This window comes from Moschus berezovskii, chromosome 18 (genome assembly GCF_049115385.1).
Source record: "Moschus berezovskii isolate FMDL1 chromosome 18, NW_MosBer_1.0, whole genome shotgun sequence".
NCBI classification, from domain to species: domain Eukaryota; kingdom Metazoa; phylum Chordata; class Mammalia; order Artiodactyla; family Moschidae; genus Moschus; species Moschus berezovskii.
In genome coordinates, this window is record NC_142477.1 from 28,171,480 (window position 1) to 28,189,210 (window position 17,731).

At 37.3% G+C, this 17,731-nt stretch overlaps 1 protein-coding gene across 1 annotated transcript in view; it reads right to left on the reverse strand.

The window, feature by feature from the left end:
• The window catches only part of LOC129553347 (cadherin-10), a 187,453-nt gene that overhangs the window by 108,910 nt on the left and 60,812 nt on the right, over positions 1–17,731 (reverse strand). Inside the window, exon 2 of the mRNA XM_055422237.2 lies at positions 5,773–6,128. Within this exon, the coding sequence (XP_055278212.1) occupies positions 5,773–6,003 (231 nt within the window). The 5' untranslated portion in view covers positions 6,004–6,128. The remainder of the gene's footprint in view (positions 1–5,772; positions 6,129–17,731) is intronic.

A 17,731-nucleotide genomic window follows, 5' to 3' on the forward strand; every position in this document is an offset into this window, starting at 1 on the left:
GATAAGCTATAAGCAAAAAAAAAATTAAACTAATAAAAATAGTTGATAAACACAATGTTTCTCAGATCTTAAATTGGGGAATTTAAAAATGTTCATAATAAGTTGAGATATGAAAGCAGCATAGAGCAAACTAGATACTTGAAGTTCAAGTTTCAAACCCCTTGTTTTGGAAGGTAAAGAAAGGTTAGCAGACACTATCCCATCTTAAAGGTCAATATTTTGATTATTTCACTGAAAAAGAAAAAAAAAACTTATGTGAAATGTTATTATGGTTTAGAATACATTTGATTAAATTATTTAGAGGAAAATATTGTTTTGCTCATCGAGAGGTGAACAAAGAAATGCTTTGAGTTCATCATGGGTTTAGATAGTTTCTTAACAAAAGCCATGGCAGTGGCAATTCCGCCACTGGCTTTCTTCTTCTTTTTCTTTATTTCTTCTTATTCTTTTTATTTTTTCTTAATAAATGGGCTTTTAAATGCTTATACACTTCACATTTATAATGTAACCATATAAAATTAAAAATATAATGTACATTTGTTGTTGTTTAGTTGCTAAGTTCTATCAAACTCTTTTGTGATCCCATGGACTATAGCCCACCAGGCTCCTCTGTACATAGTATTTCCCAGGCAAGAACACTAGAGAAGGTTGCCATTTCCTTCTCCAGGGGATCTTCCAGACCCAGGGATTGAACCTGCATCTCCTGCATTAGCAGGCAGATTCTTTACCACTGAGGCACCAGGGTAGCCTATAATGTTGTACATTAATATAATATGCATATATGTATAATATAATGTACATTACAGGCTACCCTGGTGGTTCAGTGGCAAGTATATAAATATATATTTATATACAATGCAAAACCACTGATACGATCATACAATAGATGAGAACATGAAGGACAGGAGAAGTTAACTGAGAGAGAAAAAATATGGCAGTAGCAAGGATATATATGAGTGTTTAGACTGGCAGTTACATGTTTTTCCTAAGCTTTCTTTTTCTTTAACCCAATGAGGACTAAGGGGTTCTTTCCCTTGCTTTAATTCTGTAAGCAGTGATGGGTTTTGAGCTAAGAAATTCTATACCATCCATTTTTTACAGGATCTATTGGCTGTTTTACAGGTTTCCCTTGTGACTCAGCTGGTAAAGAATTTGCCTGCAATTCAGGAGACCTAGGTTTGACCCCCTGGAGAAGGGAAAGGCTACCCACTCCAGTATTTTGACTGGAGAATTTCAGGGACTATATAGTCCATGGGGTCACAAAGCGTCAGACATGACTGAGTGACTTTCACTTTCTCATTTTCTCACATTGGCTGCTTGGTATTTAAACATTCCCCCTCTTTATGCATGTGCTTTTCAGTTTTGTCCTCAATTCTCCATTGTAAGTCTCTTCATTGGCTCTACTCAGAGCTCCCACTATGTTTCCCACAACAATGGAGTGTCATTGTCTTCCCCATGTGTCTAGTAATTGGGACAATTATAACGTCTACCTCTAAACTATAAATTGAATCACTTAGCATCAATATCACATATTTACTTTAAACAAAGTAAAAACTAGAACCAGAATTTCTGAAAGGATGAATATATAATACATTTATTATAAGTAATGTTGGAAAGAATATCTAGGAAATTTCAAAAAAAAATTATACCTCATGAAGAGAATATATCTTCAGTTCAGTTCCATTCAGTCGCTCAGTCGTGTCCCACTCTTTGTGACCCCATGAATCACAGCACGCCAGGCCTCCCTGTCCATCACCAACTCCCGGAGTTCACTCAAACTCATGTCCATCGAGTCAGTGATGCCATCCAGCCATCTCATTCTCTGTCGGCCCCTTCTCCTCCTGCCCCAATACCTCCCAGCATCAGAGTCTTTTCCAGTGAGTCAACTCTTTACATGAGGTGGCCAAAGTACTGGAGTTTCAGCTTCAACATCAGTCCTTCCAAAGAACACCCAGGGTTGATCTCCTTTAGAATGGACTGGTTGGATCTCCTTGCAGTCCAAGGGATACTCAAGAGTCTTCTCCAACAGCACAGTTCAAAAGCATCAATTCTTCGGCGATCAGCTTTCTTCACAGTCCAACTCTCACATCCATACATGACCACTGGAAAAACCATAGCCTTGACTAGATGGACCTTTGTTGGCAAAGTAATGTCTCTGCTTTTTAATATACTATCTAGGTTGGTCATAACTTTCCTTCCAAGGAGTAAGCATCTTTTAATTTCATGGCTGCAATCAGCATCTGCAATGATTTTGGAGCCCAAAAAGATAAAGTCTGACACTGTTTCCACTGTTTCCCCATCTATTTCCCATGAAGTGATGGGACCAGATCCCATGATCTTAGTTTTCTGAATGTTGAATTTTAAGCCAACTTTTTCACTCTCCTCTTTCACTTTCATCAAGAGGCTTTTTAGTTCCTCTTCACTTTCTGCCATAAGGGTGGTATCATCTGCATATTATATTCATTAAAACACACATTTATAAAATATTCTATATTGCATATTACTTCCCTGGTGGCTCAGGTGCTAAAGCATCTGCCTGCAATGCAGGAGACCCAGGTTTGATCCCTGGGTCGGGAAGATCCCCTGGAGAAGGAAATGGCAACCCACTCCAGTATTTTTGCCTGGAGAGTCCCATGGAGAGAGGAGCCTGGTAGGCTACAGTCCATGGGGTAGCAAAGAGTCAGACACAACTGAGCAACTTCACTTTCACATTGTATACTATGTTTTTTGCATGTACACATTTCTATGTTTACCTCTAAAATAAGATCTTTATATAAGTAATTAATGAAATATAAACATTCAATGATAATACGTATATATATAATATATATAGTCTAGTCAAGGCTATGGCTTTTCCAATGGTCACGTATGGATGTGAGAGTTGGACTATAAAGAAAGCTGAGCACTGAAGAGTTGATGCTTTTGAACTGTGGCGTTGGAGAAGACTCTTGAGAGTCCCTTGGACTTCAAGGAAATCCAACCAGTCCATCCTAAAGGAGATCAGTCCTGGGTGTTCATTGGAAGGACTGATGTTGAGGCTGAAACTCCAATACTTTGGCCAACTGATCTGAAGAGCTGACTCATTGGAAAAGACCCTGATGATGGGAAAGATTGAGGGCAGGATGAGTAGGGGAAGACAGAGGATGAGAAGGTTGGATGGCATCATCGACTCGATGGACATGGGTTTGGGTGGACTCCGGGAGTTTGTGATGGACAGGGAGGTGTGGTATGCGGTTCATGAGGTCATAAGGAGTCAGACATGACTGAGAAACTGAACTGAACTGAAATATATATATAGACAAGTATATATAATACACATATATACTATAGACAAGGGAAATTTAAAGATAGATATCTCACAGGTTGGGCTTCCCTAGAAGCTCAGTCATTAAAGAATCCACCTAAAATGCAAGAGACCTGAGTTCAATTTCTGGATCGTGAAGATCCCCTGGAGAAGGAAATGGACATGCACTCCAGTATTCTTCCCTGGAAAAGCCCATGGATGGAGGAGCCTGGCAGGCTACAGTCTATGGGGTTGCAGGAGTCAGACACAACTGAGACTAAGCATATACACTCATAGGTCACTACATATTGAATAAATGATAGAAATACAAAATGGACTTGAAATATAAGCTAAATAACAGATGCTCTGAATATCAGAAGTAAAGTCAGAGTTACAGCATCAAATATATTTATTTCCATTGATCTGGTAGCTCAGGACACATAGAAGAAATTGGTGAGCACATTCCTTAAGTTGCTTATGACTCTACTTGTTAAAGAGTTTTCTGACTTGCTTTTATAGAGCAGAATGTGGAAGCAGCATTTGAGTTGTTTATCAAAATGCATATGTCTTTTAAGTATTTACCGGTTTAATACCCCATAGTAATGTAAATTCTACATTAATGTTCCCCACCAAAGAGCTAAGTGGTACCAGATCACTCTGAGAATTCAGTTCAATACAACTCAGGTTAATCCAATCAACTAAATATTAAAATCTACTCTAAGAGTTAGAAAAGGAGATATGAAGTTCTTGATTCCAAGTTATTGATATTCTTTGGAGAGAGAACAAATGAAAGCACATAAAGTAGCTTGACTATCATAACAGCACATAATGCAATGATAATCAATTTAGCAACATTTATTATTCATTAAGAACTCGATGAAGGAAAACCTATGCAAATAACTGCTATGTCTAGGAAGAACCAAATGAAACCATTTATACTTTCTATGGATCAAATTTCAGTTATTATATTTTCATGTGGTTGGTTTCATAAACTGAAAGTTGCCTATTGCAGTAACCATAAAATTTGCCTTCACCTTCTGATCTCAGGCATTTGATCAGATGACACCTATGATAAGTCCACTACTGCTTAGTTTCTGGTAAAATTGCTTAGGTTGCCATATCTTTTTTTCTCCTTCCAGTCAATATGACATTTAACCTTTAATGCCATCATTCTTATATTGCCTGAGATTTAAAAAGGGCTGAAATAACTAGAACATGAAAAAACATACCAAAGTGTTTCAAAAATCAATGAACATATATTTTCTCAAATTCTTTTTCTTAGAAGACAAAAACTTCAAGCATGATTTTAATAATGTGAATGACTCTACTGAAGTTTCCGTTCTGTTCCGTTCGTTCGCTCAGCCGTGTCCGACTCTTTGCGACCCCGTGGACTGTAGCCTACCAGGCTTCTCCGTCCATGGGATTCTCCAGGCAAGAATACTGGAGTGGGTTACTGTTTCTTCTTCAGGGGATCTTCCCGACCCAGGGATCGAACCCGGGTCTCCCGCATTGGAGGCAGACGCATTAACGCAGTTTAGGTTGATGCAATAACTCCTAACACAATCATGGAGCTATCATAATTTAATAGTCTTAGCTTGAGCTATAAGAACATGTGATTATATCTGTTTGCTTTTTGTAAGTGTGTTTAACATTTTTTTTCCCTTTAACATAGCTTCATAAACTGCCCAAAATAATAACACCATTAAAAGAATTCTTTCTTTAAGAAATTACCTAATTTTGATTAGATTCAGATAGTGCCAAGAAAGAAAACTGAAATTAATACAGCCCAGTGTATAAAAGCATTGATTGTTACTTTTGTCACATTTATCCTTCCATTCCTAACCACAGATCATTTTCTTCTCAAACTTTTATAACTGAACAGCATGAAATCTCCTCAGATGTTCAAATCCTGATTACCTGCTTGTCTTACCATTTGTTTCTCCCTTACATAAATGTACCCATGGTAGAACTTTAGAAAAATAAGTAACACTAATATCTGGAATACCTTTTCTTATAAGTAGGCATATTTTTGGGCTTAGGGCATGTTTCTAATGACATTTTCTTTCTCATTCTGCAAAATATAAAAGAACTTTTAAATACATCTTTTCTTCCTCACTAAAGTCAATAGCAATGAGACTATGTGCATAATATTCATGCATTGTCAATTTCAGTGACTAGATTGATGTACAGTTTTCTTGCAATCATTGATTTTTAAATACAAATTCTGAAATTGCAATTTTGTTACCTCTAATTCATGAGGTAGGAGGCAGAATTAATTCTAGTAAATGAACTCCTATATTTATCATTCCATATTCATTACATAGTTTTTAAGTTATAATTTGTATTAAATAATCAAATATTACTTTAGGAATATTTAAGGAATAAAATTTATAAGAAAGGTAATTTTTATAAACTTCAAGTATTTTTTATGAGACATTATATATATATATAAAAGAATGTAAATATTTGCAATTTCAATACAGACTTACCTTGCCAACATATTGGTAATCAGATCCTGTATATTCTTCCAGTAAGAAAAATTGATTCCACATCCAACCACGCTTTTGACGATGAAGTATTTTGCCATCACTCCTTGGTACGCGTGCACCTAAAATTCTTTTCTGGGGCACAGGAGTCCTTCTGAACATTATCTCTGGAGAACAGAAATGTGGCAGGCATACCCAGAGCAGAAATAGTAGCAAAAATTGATATATTGTCATAGTTCACTTCTTGACAATTTCCAACGTGGATGAAGAAAAAGCAGTCTTACTTTATTCGGTTGAATTTTACTGTATTTCAACTGGTTTCCAACATTTCATCAATGTTTTGGACATGTTTCCAAAAGCTTCAAACAAACAAACAAATAAAAAAAGTCAGTTGACAGCATTATGAATGTTACCTGTCCTTTTAAATTTAATGTGACAAAGATTAATTAATGATATCAACCAAAATATTTACCTTCTCTCTCTTACATAAAGTAATTGCTAGTTTTGGAGACCTGGCTTGTCTAGTAAGATGTCTATAATTTAAGGAAAGATGATTGCAAATAATTTCAAACAAATTCCAAAGAAAAGACATATTAAGCCTTCTTTCTTTTTTTTTTTTTTTTCTTTTTGGCACTTTACTAGTTTTTAGGAATTATAGCCTCTGTATAAAGTGAAGATGTAGTTAATTTCACGTGTCAACTTTCCCAGAGTAATTTAACATAAATTAAAATTTTTGAAAGCAAAATAGTGATTTAAATAACTATAGGAAATAGGCACTTATCATGCAATGCAATGATATTTAAATATTTTTTAAAAACAGCAGCACAGTTTCTTCAAATTTCATTCACCTCAAAGATAAAAGTAAAGCCAAAAAAAAAAAAAAAATCTGAGTGTCCAGCTAAAGACTTTTCTTCTCTCCTCTCAGGTAGATCTGTGAAACAAATAGAGCTTCCTAGAGCAGAAAATAAAAATCACTACTACAGTAAATCAACATGTGACATAATTTACACTATTGTGTATAAGGATTTAATCATGCTGAAGTTCCAGCTTTGATACATTTGCACAATGTATCTATGCTGATCTAGAATTCCATGATGGCCCAGCCTTCTCACTGCTCTCCACCTGCAATTATTTTTCTTAGCAGTGTATCTCTGGTAAATCCTGTGTGTGTTACTTATTCAGTCATGTCTGACTGTTTGCGAACCAATGGACGGTAGCCTGCCAGGCTCCTCTGTCCATGTTATTCTCCAGGCACAAATAATGGAGTGGACTACCATTCCCTTCTCCAGGGGATCTTCCTGACCCAGGGATCGAACCCGTCTCCTACGTTTCAGGCAGATTCTTTACTGTTTGTTTTACCATTTGAGCTACCCAGGAAGTCCTTCAGGTAATCACACTACAATGTAAATCAAATCATCGTCACTTCTCTGCACAAAACACTCTGATGGCTTCACACCTCATTTTGAATAAAACCCAGCATCTCACAAAGACCTACAATTGTGTATTCCGTTTCATAACTTCTGGTCACCTCTCTGACCTCATGCTATACTTCAATCCCTCAGGTCACTACTCAACACTGATTCTTTTCCAGTCTAAGTGTCCCTCTTGCTTCAGCCTGCAACATACCCTATATAACCCTCTTTTCAACCAGGACCTCTTTACTTTTTCTTTCCACCTGGAATGTTTTTCCATGTAGTTATCCACATAGGTAGATCCCCTGCTTCCTTTGGATCTTTCTTGAAACCTCCCTTAATATTTTCTAGATCTCAATATATATGTGTTTTATTTATTATTTATTGTGCACATATTCTGCCTGTCATCATCCCATGAAAAAAAGGAATTTTGCTCTTTTCTTTGCTATTGTTCTCACAGTAGCTAGAACAGAATCTTGCACATGGAAAATGTTCATTAAACAATCTGATTGCATGAATGCATGAATTATAAACTGATTCAAACATCTGAGCATCATTAACTCCTCTATAAAGTTAAGCCCAAATATTTAGGTATGAAAATAATATTTTCAAATCATAATTACTTTTATTCTTTGTTTATATTATTCCTAGGCTATTTTTATTTAAAATTTTCTATTTTCTTTTTATTTTCAGTTAGGTATGCATTTTATTTCAGGATAAGATAAAATACAACGAAAAGTGCTTGGGGGACCAAAAATGTTACAAAAAGTGGTTGGAGGACCAAGAGGATTGAGCTTCATTTGCTTAATACGACAATGTATTCTTAAGTGCTTCAGCATTTACATGTATGGTTTCGTTCACAAAGATTTCTAAGCAATATGTTTACTTATTTGTGTGTTTGTTTTATTATTCAGATGATTTAAAGGTTAATGCAAATATGCTTCAGAAGTAAGATTAATGATGAAGCGGTATTTCCCCAGAATGTATTAAATGACTGTGGAACTCTCTACAGCACATGAAGCATTCAACATGACAGATATCACCTGTATTAAAATCTGTCATGTAATGCTATACTTGAGAGTAAAGAAATTATCTGATGCATAAAATGGTTTTACATCACAAAGTACTGATTTTACAGAAACTCAGATTGATTGGATTCTAAGTAATAGCAACATTTACCAAAATGATATTTGACTTTTTAAATGCATCAGAACACGCTAGACAGTATTCTCTAGAAATTTATACTGTTCCTAAGAGCTAGAGAAGAGTTTGAATAATTGAGGGTTTCTTTTATCTTCTATGAAAGTTTTAAAACTTATTGAAGCAAGATTCTCATTTCAACTCTTTTTTTTCAATTTAAAACTATTTGCTAGCACTTGCTATATTGATTATTTTAAATACAATATAATTTTACCTATAAGTTTAGAAGCTTAATTATCAATATTTTTAAGAAGGAGGATGAGGACATTGCATTTTTAAAAGTTGTTAGTACTGTTGCTTAGAAAATCCCATGGATGGAGGAGCCTGGTAGGCTGCAGTCCGTGGGGTCGCTAAGGGTCGGACACGACTGAGCGACTTGACTTTCACTTTTCACTTTCACACATTGGAGAAGGAAATGGCAACCCACTCCAGTGTTCTTGCCTGGAGAATCCCAGGGACGGGGGAGCCTGGTGGGCTTCCGTCTATGGGGTCACACAGAGTCGGACATGACTGAAGTGACTTAGCAGCAAAGAATTGGAGCTATATATATATATATAATTTTTCTTTATTATTTTAGTTTCTATTATTTCATAATATATTTTCTGAAGAGTCTATAGTTAAATGCATTTTAATACTGATTTAAGAAATTAAAATATATTTAAATATATTTCCATAAACATATTTGATAAAACCATCTCAAGCAATGACAAGATTAAATAAAAATATATTTTAACCATGACTAATTAGATATATGAATTTCTTTCATTAATATATTGGGGCTTTGGTCTCATGTCTAACAATCTCTGCATGACTTTAAGGTCAAAAACATTTTCTCTTGTATTTTCTTTTAGAAGTTTTATAGTTTAAGTTCTTAGCATGTATGGTCCAATTTGCATCAAGCTTTGTATATGGCTCAAGATATGATTTTCAGTTTGATGTTTTGCTTATGAATATCCAATTTTTCTACTACCATTTGCTGAAAAGTGCATCCTTTCTCCACTGAATTGTCTTTGTAACTGTCAAAAATCAGTTGTATATCTATGTGTGTTTATATATTTTTGGAATCATATATATTTGCTTGTTTGTTCATCTTTATACCCATAGAACACTCTCTTGATCACTCTCTTGATAATCTGTAAGTCTGGAAATCAAATAATCTTAGTCCTCCAACTTTGGTCTTTTAATTTTCTTTTTTTTGGTTATTACAGAACTTCTTGCATTTTCCATCAAATTTTATAGTTACCTTGCATTTTATATATAAAAATATGTGGGGATATTAATGGGGATTTCATTTAATCTTTAGATAAATTTGAGAAAAAGTAATATCATAACAACATTGACTCTCCCGAGTTATGAACACTGTATATATCTCTGTCATGTTTTGTAGATTTCAGTATATAAGTCTTGTTCACCTTTTGTCAAATATAACCAAAGAATTTTCATTTTTTTTGTTCTTTCACTTTATCATATTTTTGTTTTTAACCACTTTTTTGAGGTGAGATTGAAATACAAAGAGCTGAAATATTCATTGTATACAACTTGATGAGTTTGGACATTGTTAAGAGGACACACAGACACATCCCAGTCTGGCATGAGTATATGATAACAGATTGAACATCATATCTGATTATAGACGTATCCAGATATATAAAGAATTCTCAAAATCAACCATCAAAAAACACAAAACCCAATAAAAATTGGAAGAAGATTTGAATTGACACTTCACCTAAGAAGACAGAGGGCAAAAAATATATGAAAAGATATTCAACATCATTCATCATTTGAGAAATTTAAACTAAAATGACTGATGACTAGCATATGTCAGTGAGGATGTGGAGGAATGAGAACTCTTTTACACCTTTGATGGGATTGTCAAATAAGATAAACTCTTTGGAACACAGTGTAGTATGTTGAAAAATGACCCCTCAAAGATGTTTATATCCTGAATTATAAAATATGGAGATATATATATGCTACTTTACAGGGTAAGGAAACTTTAGAGATATGATTCCCTGAAAATCTTGGGGATTTAGGAGATCATCCTGAATCATTTAGACAAAATCAGTGGTGGCTCAGACAGTAAAGAACCTGCCTGCAATGCAGGAGACCTGGGTTCAGTCCCTGGGTTGGGAAGATTCCCTGGAGAAGGGAATGGTCGCCCACTCCAGTATTCTTGCCTGGGAAATCCCATGGACAGAGGAGCTTGTGGGGGCTACAGTCCATGGGGTCACAAAAAAGTTGGATATGACTGAGTAACTAGCACTTTCATTTTCTTTCAAGATGATCACAGGGGTTTCCCAGGTGGTTCAGTGCTAAAGAATCTGCCTGCCAATTCAGGAGATTTAAGAGACACAGTTTCAATCCCTAGGTCAGGAAGATCCATTGCAGTATGAAATGACAACCCGCTCCATTATTCTTGTGTGGAAACATTCCATGGACAGAGGAGTCTGACGGGCTACAGTCCATGTGGTTGCGAGAGTTGGACACAACTGTGGACACGACTGAGCAACTGAACACGAACATACAAGGTAATCACAGGGGGCCTCATAAGAGGGAGGCAGGAGGATCAGTCAGTAAAAGAGATGATCACAGATGCTGCAGGTTAGAGTGTCCCAAGAGTGCAGTAGCTAAGGATTACAGGCCACCCTGGAAGCTAAAGAAGCAAAACAATGGATACTCCCCTGGAGCATCGCCCTCCCTCCACCCAGGCAGAAATCTTGATTTTAGACTTTTTACCTCTTGCAGTTGTTCAGCTGCTCAGTTTTGTCCAACTCTTTTGTGACCCTGTGGACTGTAGGCCGCCAAGCCCCTCTATCCAAGGAATTCTCCAGGCAAGAATAATGGAGTGGGTTGCCATTTCCTTCTCCAGGGGATCTCCCCGATCCAGGGATCAAGCACATGTCTTCTGCATCTGCAGATTTACTGAGCCACCAGGGAAGCCCTTTTGACCTCTAGAAATCTAATAGATAAATCTATAATATTTTAAGTCACTCAGTTTGTGAGTTGTTACAGTACCAATAAGATAAGCAGATTTAGACATTTATGCAAGTGGAATAAAGGATATTCATCTAAAATGTTCATGTTTATAGCAATGCAAGAATATAGGGAAAGGCTAGAGGAAAGTCAATGTCACAGGTGAATGGATAAACAAATTGTGTTATATGCATACAATGGAATGTTACTAAGCAATTAAAAAAGAATGACATTTTAAGTTCAAAAGCAAGGAAGGAGCTTAGAAAAATACCACTCCATCCTAAAAACAAAGATAACCTGAACAGACTTAAAAAATTAACAACTCTTCTTGGACTCATAACAATGGAGGGGGACTCAGGGACTACTGCCTCCAAGATTGAAGATAGATAAATGAATAGAAGGAAGTGCAGCTTAACTGACCAGAGACTCAAGAGCAGAAATCAGCTGGAACCAGTAACGGAGTGGCAAACCTGAACTGTAATTGATAAACTGCTGGAGGTTCAGTGAGTATAACTCAGAGAATTAAAAACTCCAAGGGGAAAGTCCTCAACATGATGAGATTTACTATCAAGAACACTACCAAGTTTCCACAGTAAATATCTGAGAAAAATCCCCTTGTGTTTCCCCAGGGAGAGGGTAAAGGAAATATTTTTACATACATCACATCATTCTGCTCTTAATAAGGCCAGCCCTCAGGGGAAACTAGTCAACCAAAGCCTAACCTGCTGGAGTAATGCACATGTGCAAAGTCACTTCAGTAATGACTTTTCGACCCTATGGACTGTAACCTGCCAGGCTCCTCCGTCCATGGGGTTCTCCTGGCAAGAATACTGGAGTGGGTTGGAAGGTCCCTCCTCCAGGGGATCTTCACAACCTAGGGATCGAACCCACATCTCTTATGTCTCTTGAACTAGCAGACAAGTTCTCTACCACTAGTACCACCTTATATAGGGAAAGAGGAAATACATTGTGGCCCACCTAAGGAGTGAGAAAACCTTGAGAAACATTTGTGAAGTTCAGTCCAGAGGCACAGAATCAGTGAAAGACTAAGAACTAGTCACATACTATAGAATGTTTCTCCTGCCTCATCCCTAGGCTTCCCTGATAGTTCAGCAGGTAAAGAATCTGCCTGCAAAGCAGGAGATCCCGGTTCAATCCCTGGGTCGGGAAGATCTACTATCACATTGTCGCTCAGTCGTCTCTAACTATTCATGACCCCATGGACTGCAGCACGCCAGGCTTCCCTCTTCTCTACTATCCCCCAGAGTTTGCTCAAACTCATGTCCATTCAGTCAGTGATGCCATCCAACCCTCTCACCTTCTGTTGCCCCCTGCTCCTCCTGCCCTCCATCTTTCCCAGCATCAGGGTCTTTTCCAGTGAATTGGTTCTTTGCATCAGGTGGCCAAAGTATTGGAGTTTCAGCTTCAACATCAGTCCTTCCAAAGAATATTCAGGGTTGATTTCCTAAAAATTGACTGGTTTGATCTGCTTGAAGTCCAAGGGAGTCTCAAGAGTCTTCTCCAACACCACAGTTTGAAAGCATCAGTTCTTTGGCTCTCTGCCTTGTTTATGGTCCAACTCTCATATCCATACATGACTAGTAGAAAAACCACAGCTTAGACTATATGAACCATTGTCGTCAAACTAATGTCTCTTCCTTTTAATATGCTGCCTAGGATTGTCATATCTTTTCTTCCAAGGAGCAAGCATCTTTTAATTTCATGGCTGCAGTCGCTATCTGCAGTGATTTTGGAGCCCAAGAAACTAAAGTCTGTCACTGTTTCCATTCTTTCCCCTTCTATTTGCAATGAAGTGATGGGACTGGATGCCATAGTCGTTTTTTTTTTTGAATGTTGAGTTTTAAGTCAGCTGTTTCACTCTCCTCTTTTACCTTCATCAAGAGGCTCTTTAGTTCCTCCTCACTTTCTGCCATAAGGATGGAGTCATCTGCATATCTGAGGTTTTGATGTTTCTCTCCACAATCTTGATTCCAGCTAGTGATTCTTCCAACCTGACATTTTACATGATATACTCTGCATATAAATTAAATAAGCAGGGTGACAATACACAACTTTGACCTACTCCTTTCCCAACTTTGAACCAGTCATTTGTTTCGTGCCTAGTTCTAACTGTTGCTTCTTGACCTGCATACAGGTTTTACAGGATGCAGTAAGGTGGTCTGGTATTTCCATCTGTTTTAATAATTTTCCAGAGTTTGTTGTGATCTACACAGTCAAAGGCTTTAGCATAGTCAATGAAGCAGATGTTTTTCTGGAATCCCCTTGCCTTTTTAATGGTCCAACAGATGCTGGCAATTTGATCTCTTGTTTCTCTGCCTTTTCTAAATCCAACTTGAACATCTGTAATTTCATGGTTCATATACTGTCACAGCCCAGCTTGAAAGACTTTGAGCAATACTTTGCTAGTGTGTGAAATGAGTGCAAATGTGCAGTGGTTGGAACTTCCCTTACCATTGCTTTTATTTGGGATTGGAATGAAAACTGACCTTTTCCAGTCCTGTGGCCATTGTTGTGGTTTTCAAATGTGCTGATATGTTGAGAGCAGCATTTTAATAGCATCATATTTTAGGATTTGAAATAGCTCAGCTGGAATTCCATCACCTCCACTAGCATTACTAAAGGATTATTTACAGCAGCTCCATCTCCAAGTGCATCATATTCTGTTATCAAGAAAATTACAAAGCATGCCAAAAGGCAAAAAAGTGCAAATTGGAAAGATAAGAGCAAGCATCCAAATGAGACATAGCAGGAGTGCTGGGATTATCAAACCAGGAATCTAAAGTAACTTTGATTAATATTCTAAGGACTCTAAAAGACAAAGTAAACAGCATGTAAGAACAGATGATCAATATAAGCAGAGTCATGGAAATCCTAAGAAAGAACTAAAAATAAACGTGAGAGACAAAAACACTATAAGTAAAGAACAATCTGATGGGCTTATTGGTAGACTCAGTTTGGCTAAGGAAAGAATCTCTGAAAAGAGGATGTATCCACAGAGTCTTCAAAAAGCTTATACATTTGTCCTTAAACATTCGTTCAGATCCACAGAATGCACAGCACCCAAGAATGAACTCTAAGGACTTTGAGGATAGTTTAGAGTAGGGCCCTCCTCAGTAAAAAAACATTGCATTTTGGAGAGGGATATTGATAATGAGATAGGATATGCAGATATGAAGGCAGTGGGTATATGGGAAGACTCTATATCTTCTCAATTTTCTTGGAAACACAAAACTACTCCAAAAAATATTGGCAATTCATAAACACACACAAAATGAAATAGAAATAGGAAATTATGCAAAACAAACCAGGTTAATTTGCTTAATGTTAATTCTTCCCAGGTATGTTCTACGTTGCTAGAAACCTACTTATTAACTTTTTCAAAACATGATTCCTTCATTATATGTGCTACAAACAATCATTATTCCAGTTTTTTGTTGTTCAATTGCTAGTGGCATCCAACCCTTTGCAACCCCATGCCAGACTCTGTTCTCCACTATCTCCCGTAGTTTGCTCAAATTCATGTCCATTGAGTCAGTGATGCTATCTGTTGAACTCATCCTTTCTGTCCCCTTCTCCTTTTACTTTCAATCTTTCCCAGCATCCAAGTCTGTCTTAATGGGTCAGCTCTTCACATCTGTTGGCCAAAGGATTGAAACTTCAGGAACAGTCCTTGCAATGAATATTTAGAGTTGATTTCCCAATGCAGGAGATGCACGTTCAATCCCTGGGTTGGGAAGATTCCCTAGAGGAGGAAATGGCCACACACTCCAGTATTCTTGCCTGGGAAATCCCAAGGACAAAAGAGCCTGGCAGGCTACAGTCCATGGGGTTGCACAAAATCGAACACAGTTTAGGGACTATACATTCCTCCAGTAACCAGACTCAAAATATAGAATTTCAATAGGTTGCTCAGATAGTAAACAATCTGCCTGCAGTACAGGAGACCCAATTTCTATCCCTGTGTTGCAAATATCCTCTGGAGAAGTAAATGACTACCCACTCCAGTATCCTTGCCTAAAGAATCCAATGAACACAGGAGCCTGGCGGGCTATACTCCATGGGGTCTCAAAGAGTCAGACACGACTGATGGAATAACACACACACACTGATGCTTCCGTTTAACCAAGTACACCTATTACATGGTCAGTCAATACAGTCCCTTGCTTTTTTTTTCCCTCCATGGCTTTCAGTTCTTCCCATCCCAATCCCCCACTTAATGTGCCAACGCACCTACATGACCTTTTAAAACTAACACACACAAAAAAAGATGTCCTTTTCATCACAGGGGACTAGAATGCCAAAAATATAAAGTCAAGAGATACCTGGAGTAACAGGTAAATTTGGCCTTGGAGTACAAAATGAAGCAAGGCAGAGTCTAACAGAGTTTAGCCAAGAGAAGGCACTGATCATAGTAAAAAGCCTCTTCCAATAACACGAGAAAACTCTACATATAGACATCACCAGATGGTCAATACCAAAATCAGACTGATTATATTCTTTGCAGCCAAAGATGGAGAAGCTCTATACAGTCAGCAAAAAAATAAAAATAAAAAAGACCAGGAAGTGATTGTGGCTCAGATCATTAACTCCTTATTGCCAAATTCAGTCTTAAATTGAAGAAAGCAGAGAAAACCACTGGGCCATTCAGGTATGACCTAAATAAAATTCCTTACAATTATAAGTAGTAACGGCAAAGAGATTCAAGAGATTAGATCTGATAGAGTGCCTGAAGAACTATGGACAGAGGTTCATTACATTGTACAGGAGGCAGTGATCAAAACCATCCCTGAGGAAAAGAAATGCAAAAAGGCAAAATGGTTCTCTGATGAGACCTTACAAATAGCTGAGAAAAGAAAAGTGAAAGGTAAAGGAGAAAAGGAAAGATATATCCATATGAATGTAGAATAACAAGGAGATATAAGAAAGGCTTCCTAAGTGATCAATGAAAAGAAATAGAGGAAAACGATAGAATGGGAAATATTAGAGATCTCTTCAAGAAAATTAGAGATACCATGGGAATATTTCATGCACAGTTGGACACAATAAAGGATAGAAATGGTATGGACCCAAAAGAAGCAGAAGATACTAAGAAGAGGTGGCAAGAACACACAGAGGAACTATACAAATGAGATCTTCATGACCCAGATAACCACAATGATGTGAAGCTCACTTAGAGCCAGACATTTTGGAGTGTGAAGTCAAGTGGGCCTTAGGAAGCATCACTACAAAGAAAGCTAGTGGAGAAGATGGAATTCCAGCTGCGCTATTTCAAATTCTGAAAGATGATGCTGTGTAAGTGCTGCACACAATATGTCAGGAAATTTGGAAAACTCAGCAATGGCCACAGGACTGGAAAAAGATAGTTTTCATTGCAATCCCAAAGAAAGGCAATGCCAAAGAATGTTCATACTACTGCACAATTACACTCATCTCACACACTAGCAAATAATGCTCAAAATCCTCCAAGCTAGGCTCAACAGTATGTGAACTGAGAACTTCCAGATGTTCAAACTGGATTTAGAAAATGCAGAGGAACCAGAAGTCAAATTGCCAAGATCTGTGGATCACTGAAAAAGCAAAAGAATTTCAGAAAAATCATCTACTTCTCCTTCATTGACTATGCAAAAGCCTTTGACTGTGTGGATCACAACAAACTGTGGAAAATTCTTAAAAGAGATGAGAATACCAGACCACCTTACCTGCCTCCAGAGAAATCTGTATGCAGATCAAGAAGCAACAGTTAGAACTGGACATGGAACAACAGACTGGTTTCAAATTGGGAAAGGAATAGGTGGAGGTCGTATATTGTCACTTGGCTTATTTAACTTATAGGCAAATTATATCATGTGAAATGCTGGACTGGATGAAGCACAAGCTGAAATCAAAATTGCCAGGAGGAATATCAGTAACCTCAGATATGCAGATGACACGAACCTTATGGCAGAAAGCAAAGAAGAACTAAAGAGCCTTGTGATGAAGGTAAAAGAGGAAAGTGAAAAAGTTGGCTTAAAATTCAACATTCAAAAAATGAAGATCATAGCATCCAGTCCCATCACTTCATGGCAAATAGATGGGGAAACAACGGAAACAGGGATGGACTTTAGTTTCTTGGGTTCCAAAATCACTGCCGATGGTGACTGTAGAAATGAAATTAAAAGATGCTTGCTCCTTGGAAGAAAAGCTATGACAAAACTATACAGCATATAAAAAAAGCAGAGACAGTACTTTTCAACAAAGTCCTTTGCCAACAAATTTCCATATGGTCAAAGCTATGGTTTTTCCAATAGTCATGTATGGATGTGAGTTGGACCATAAAGAAGGCTGAGCACCAAAGAATTGATGCTTTTGAACTGTGG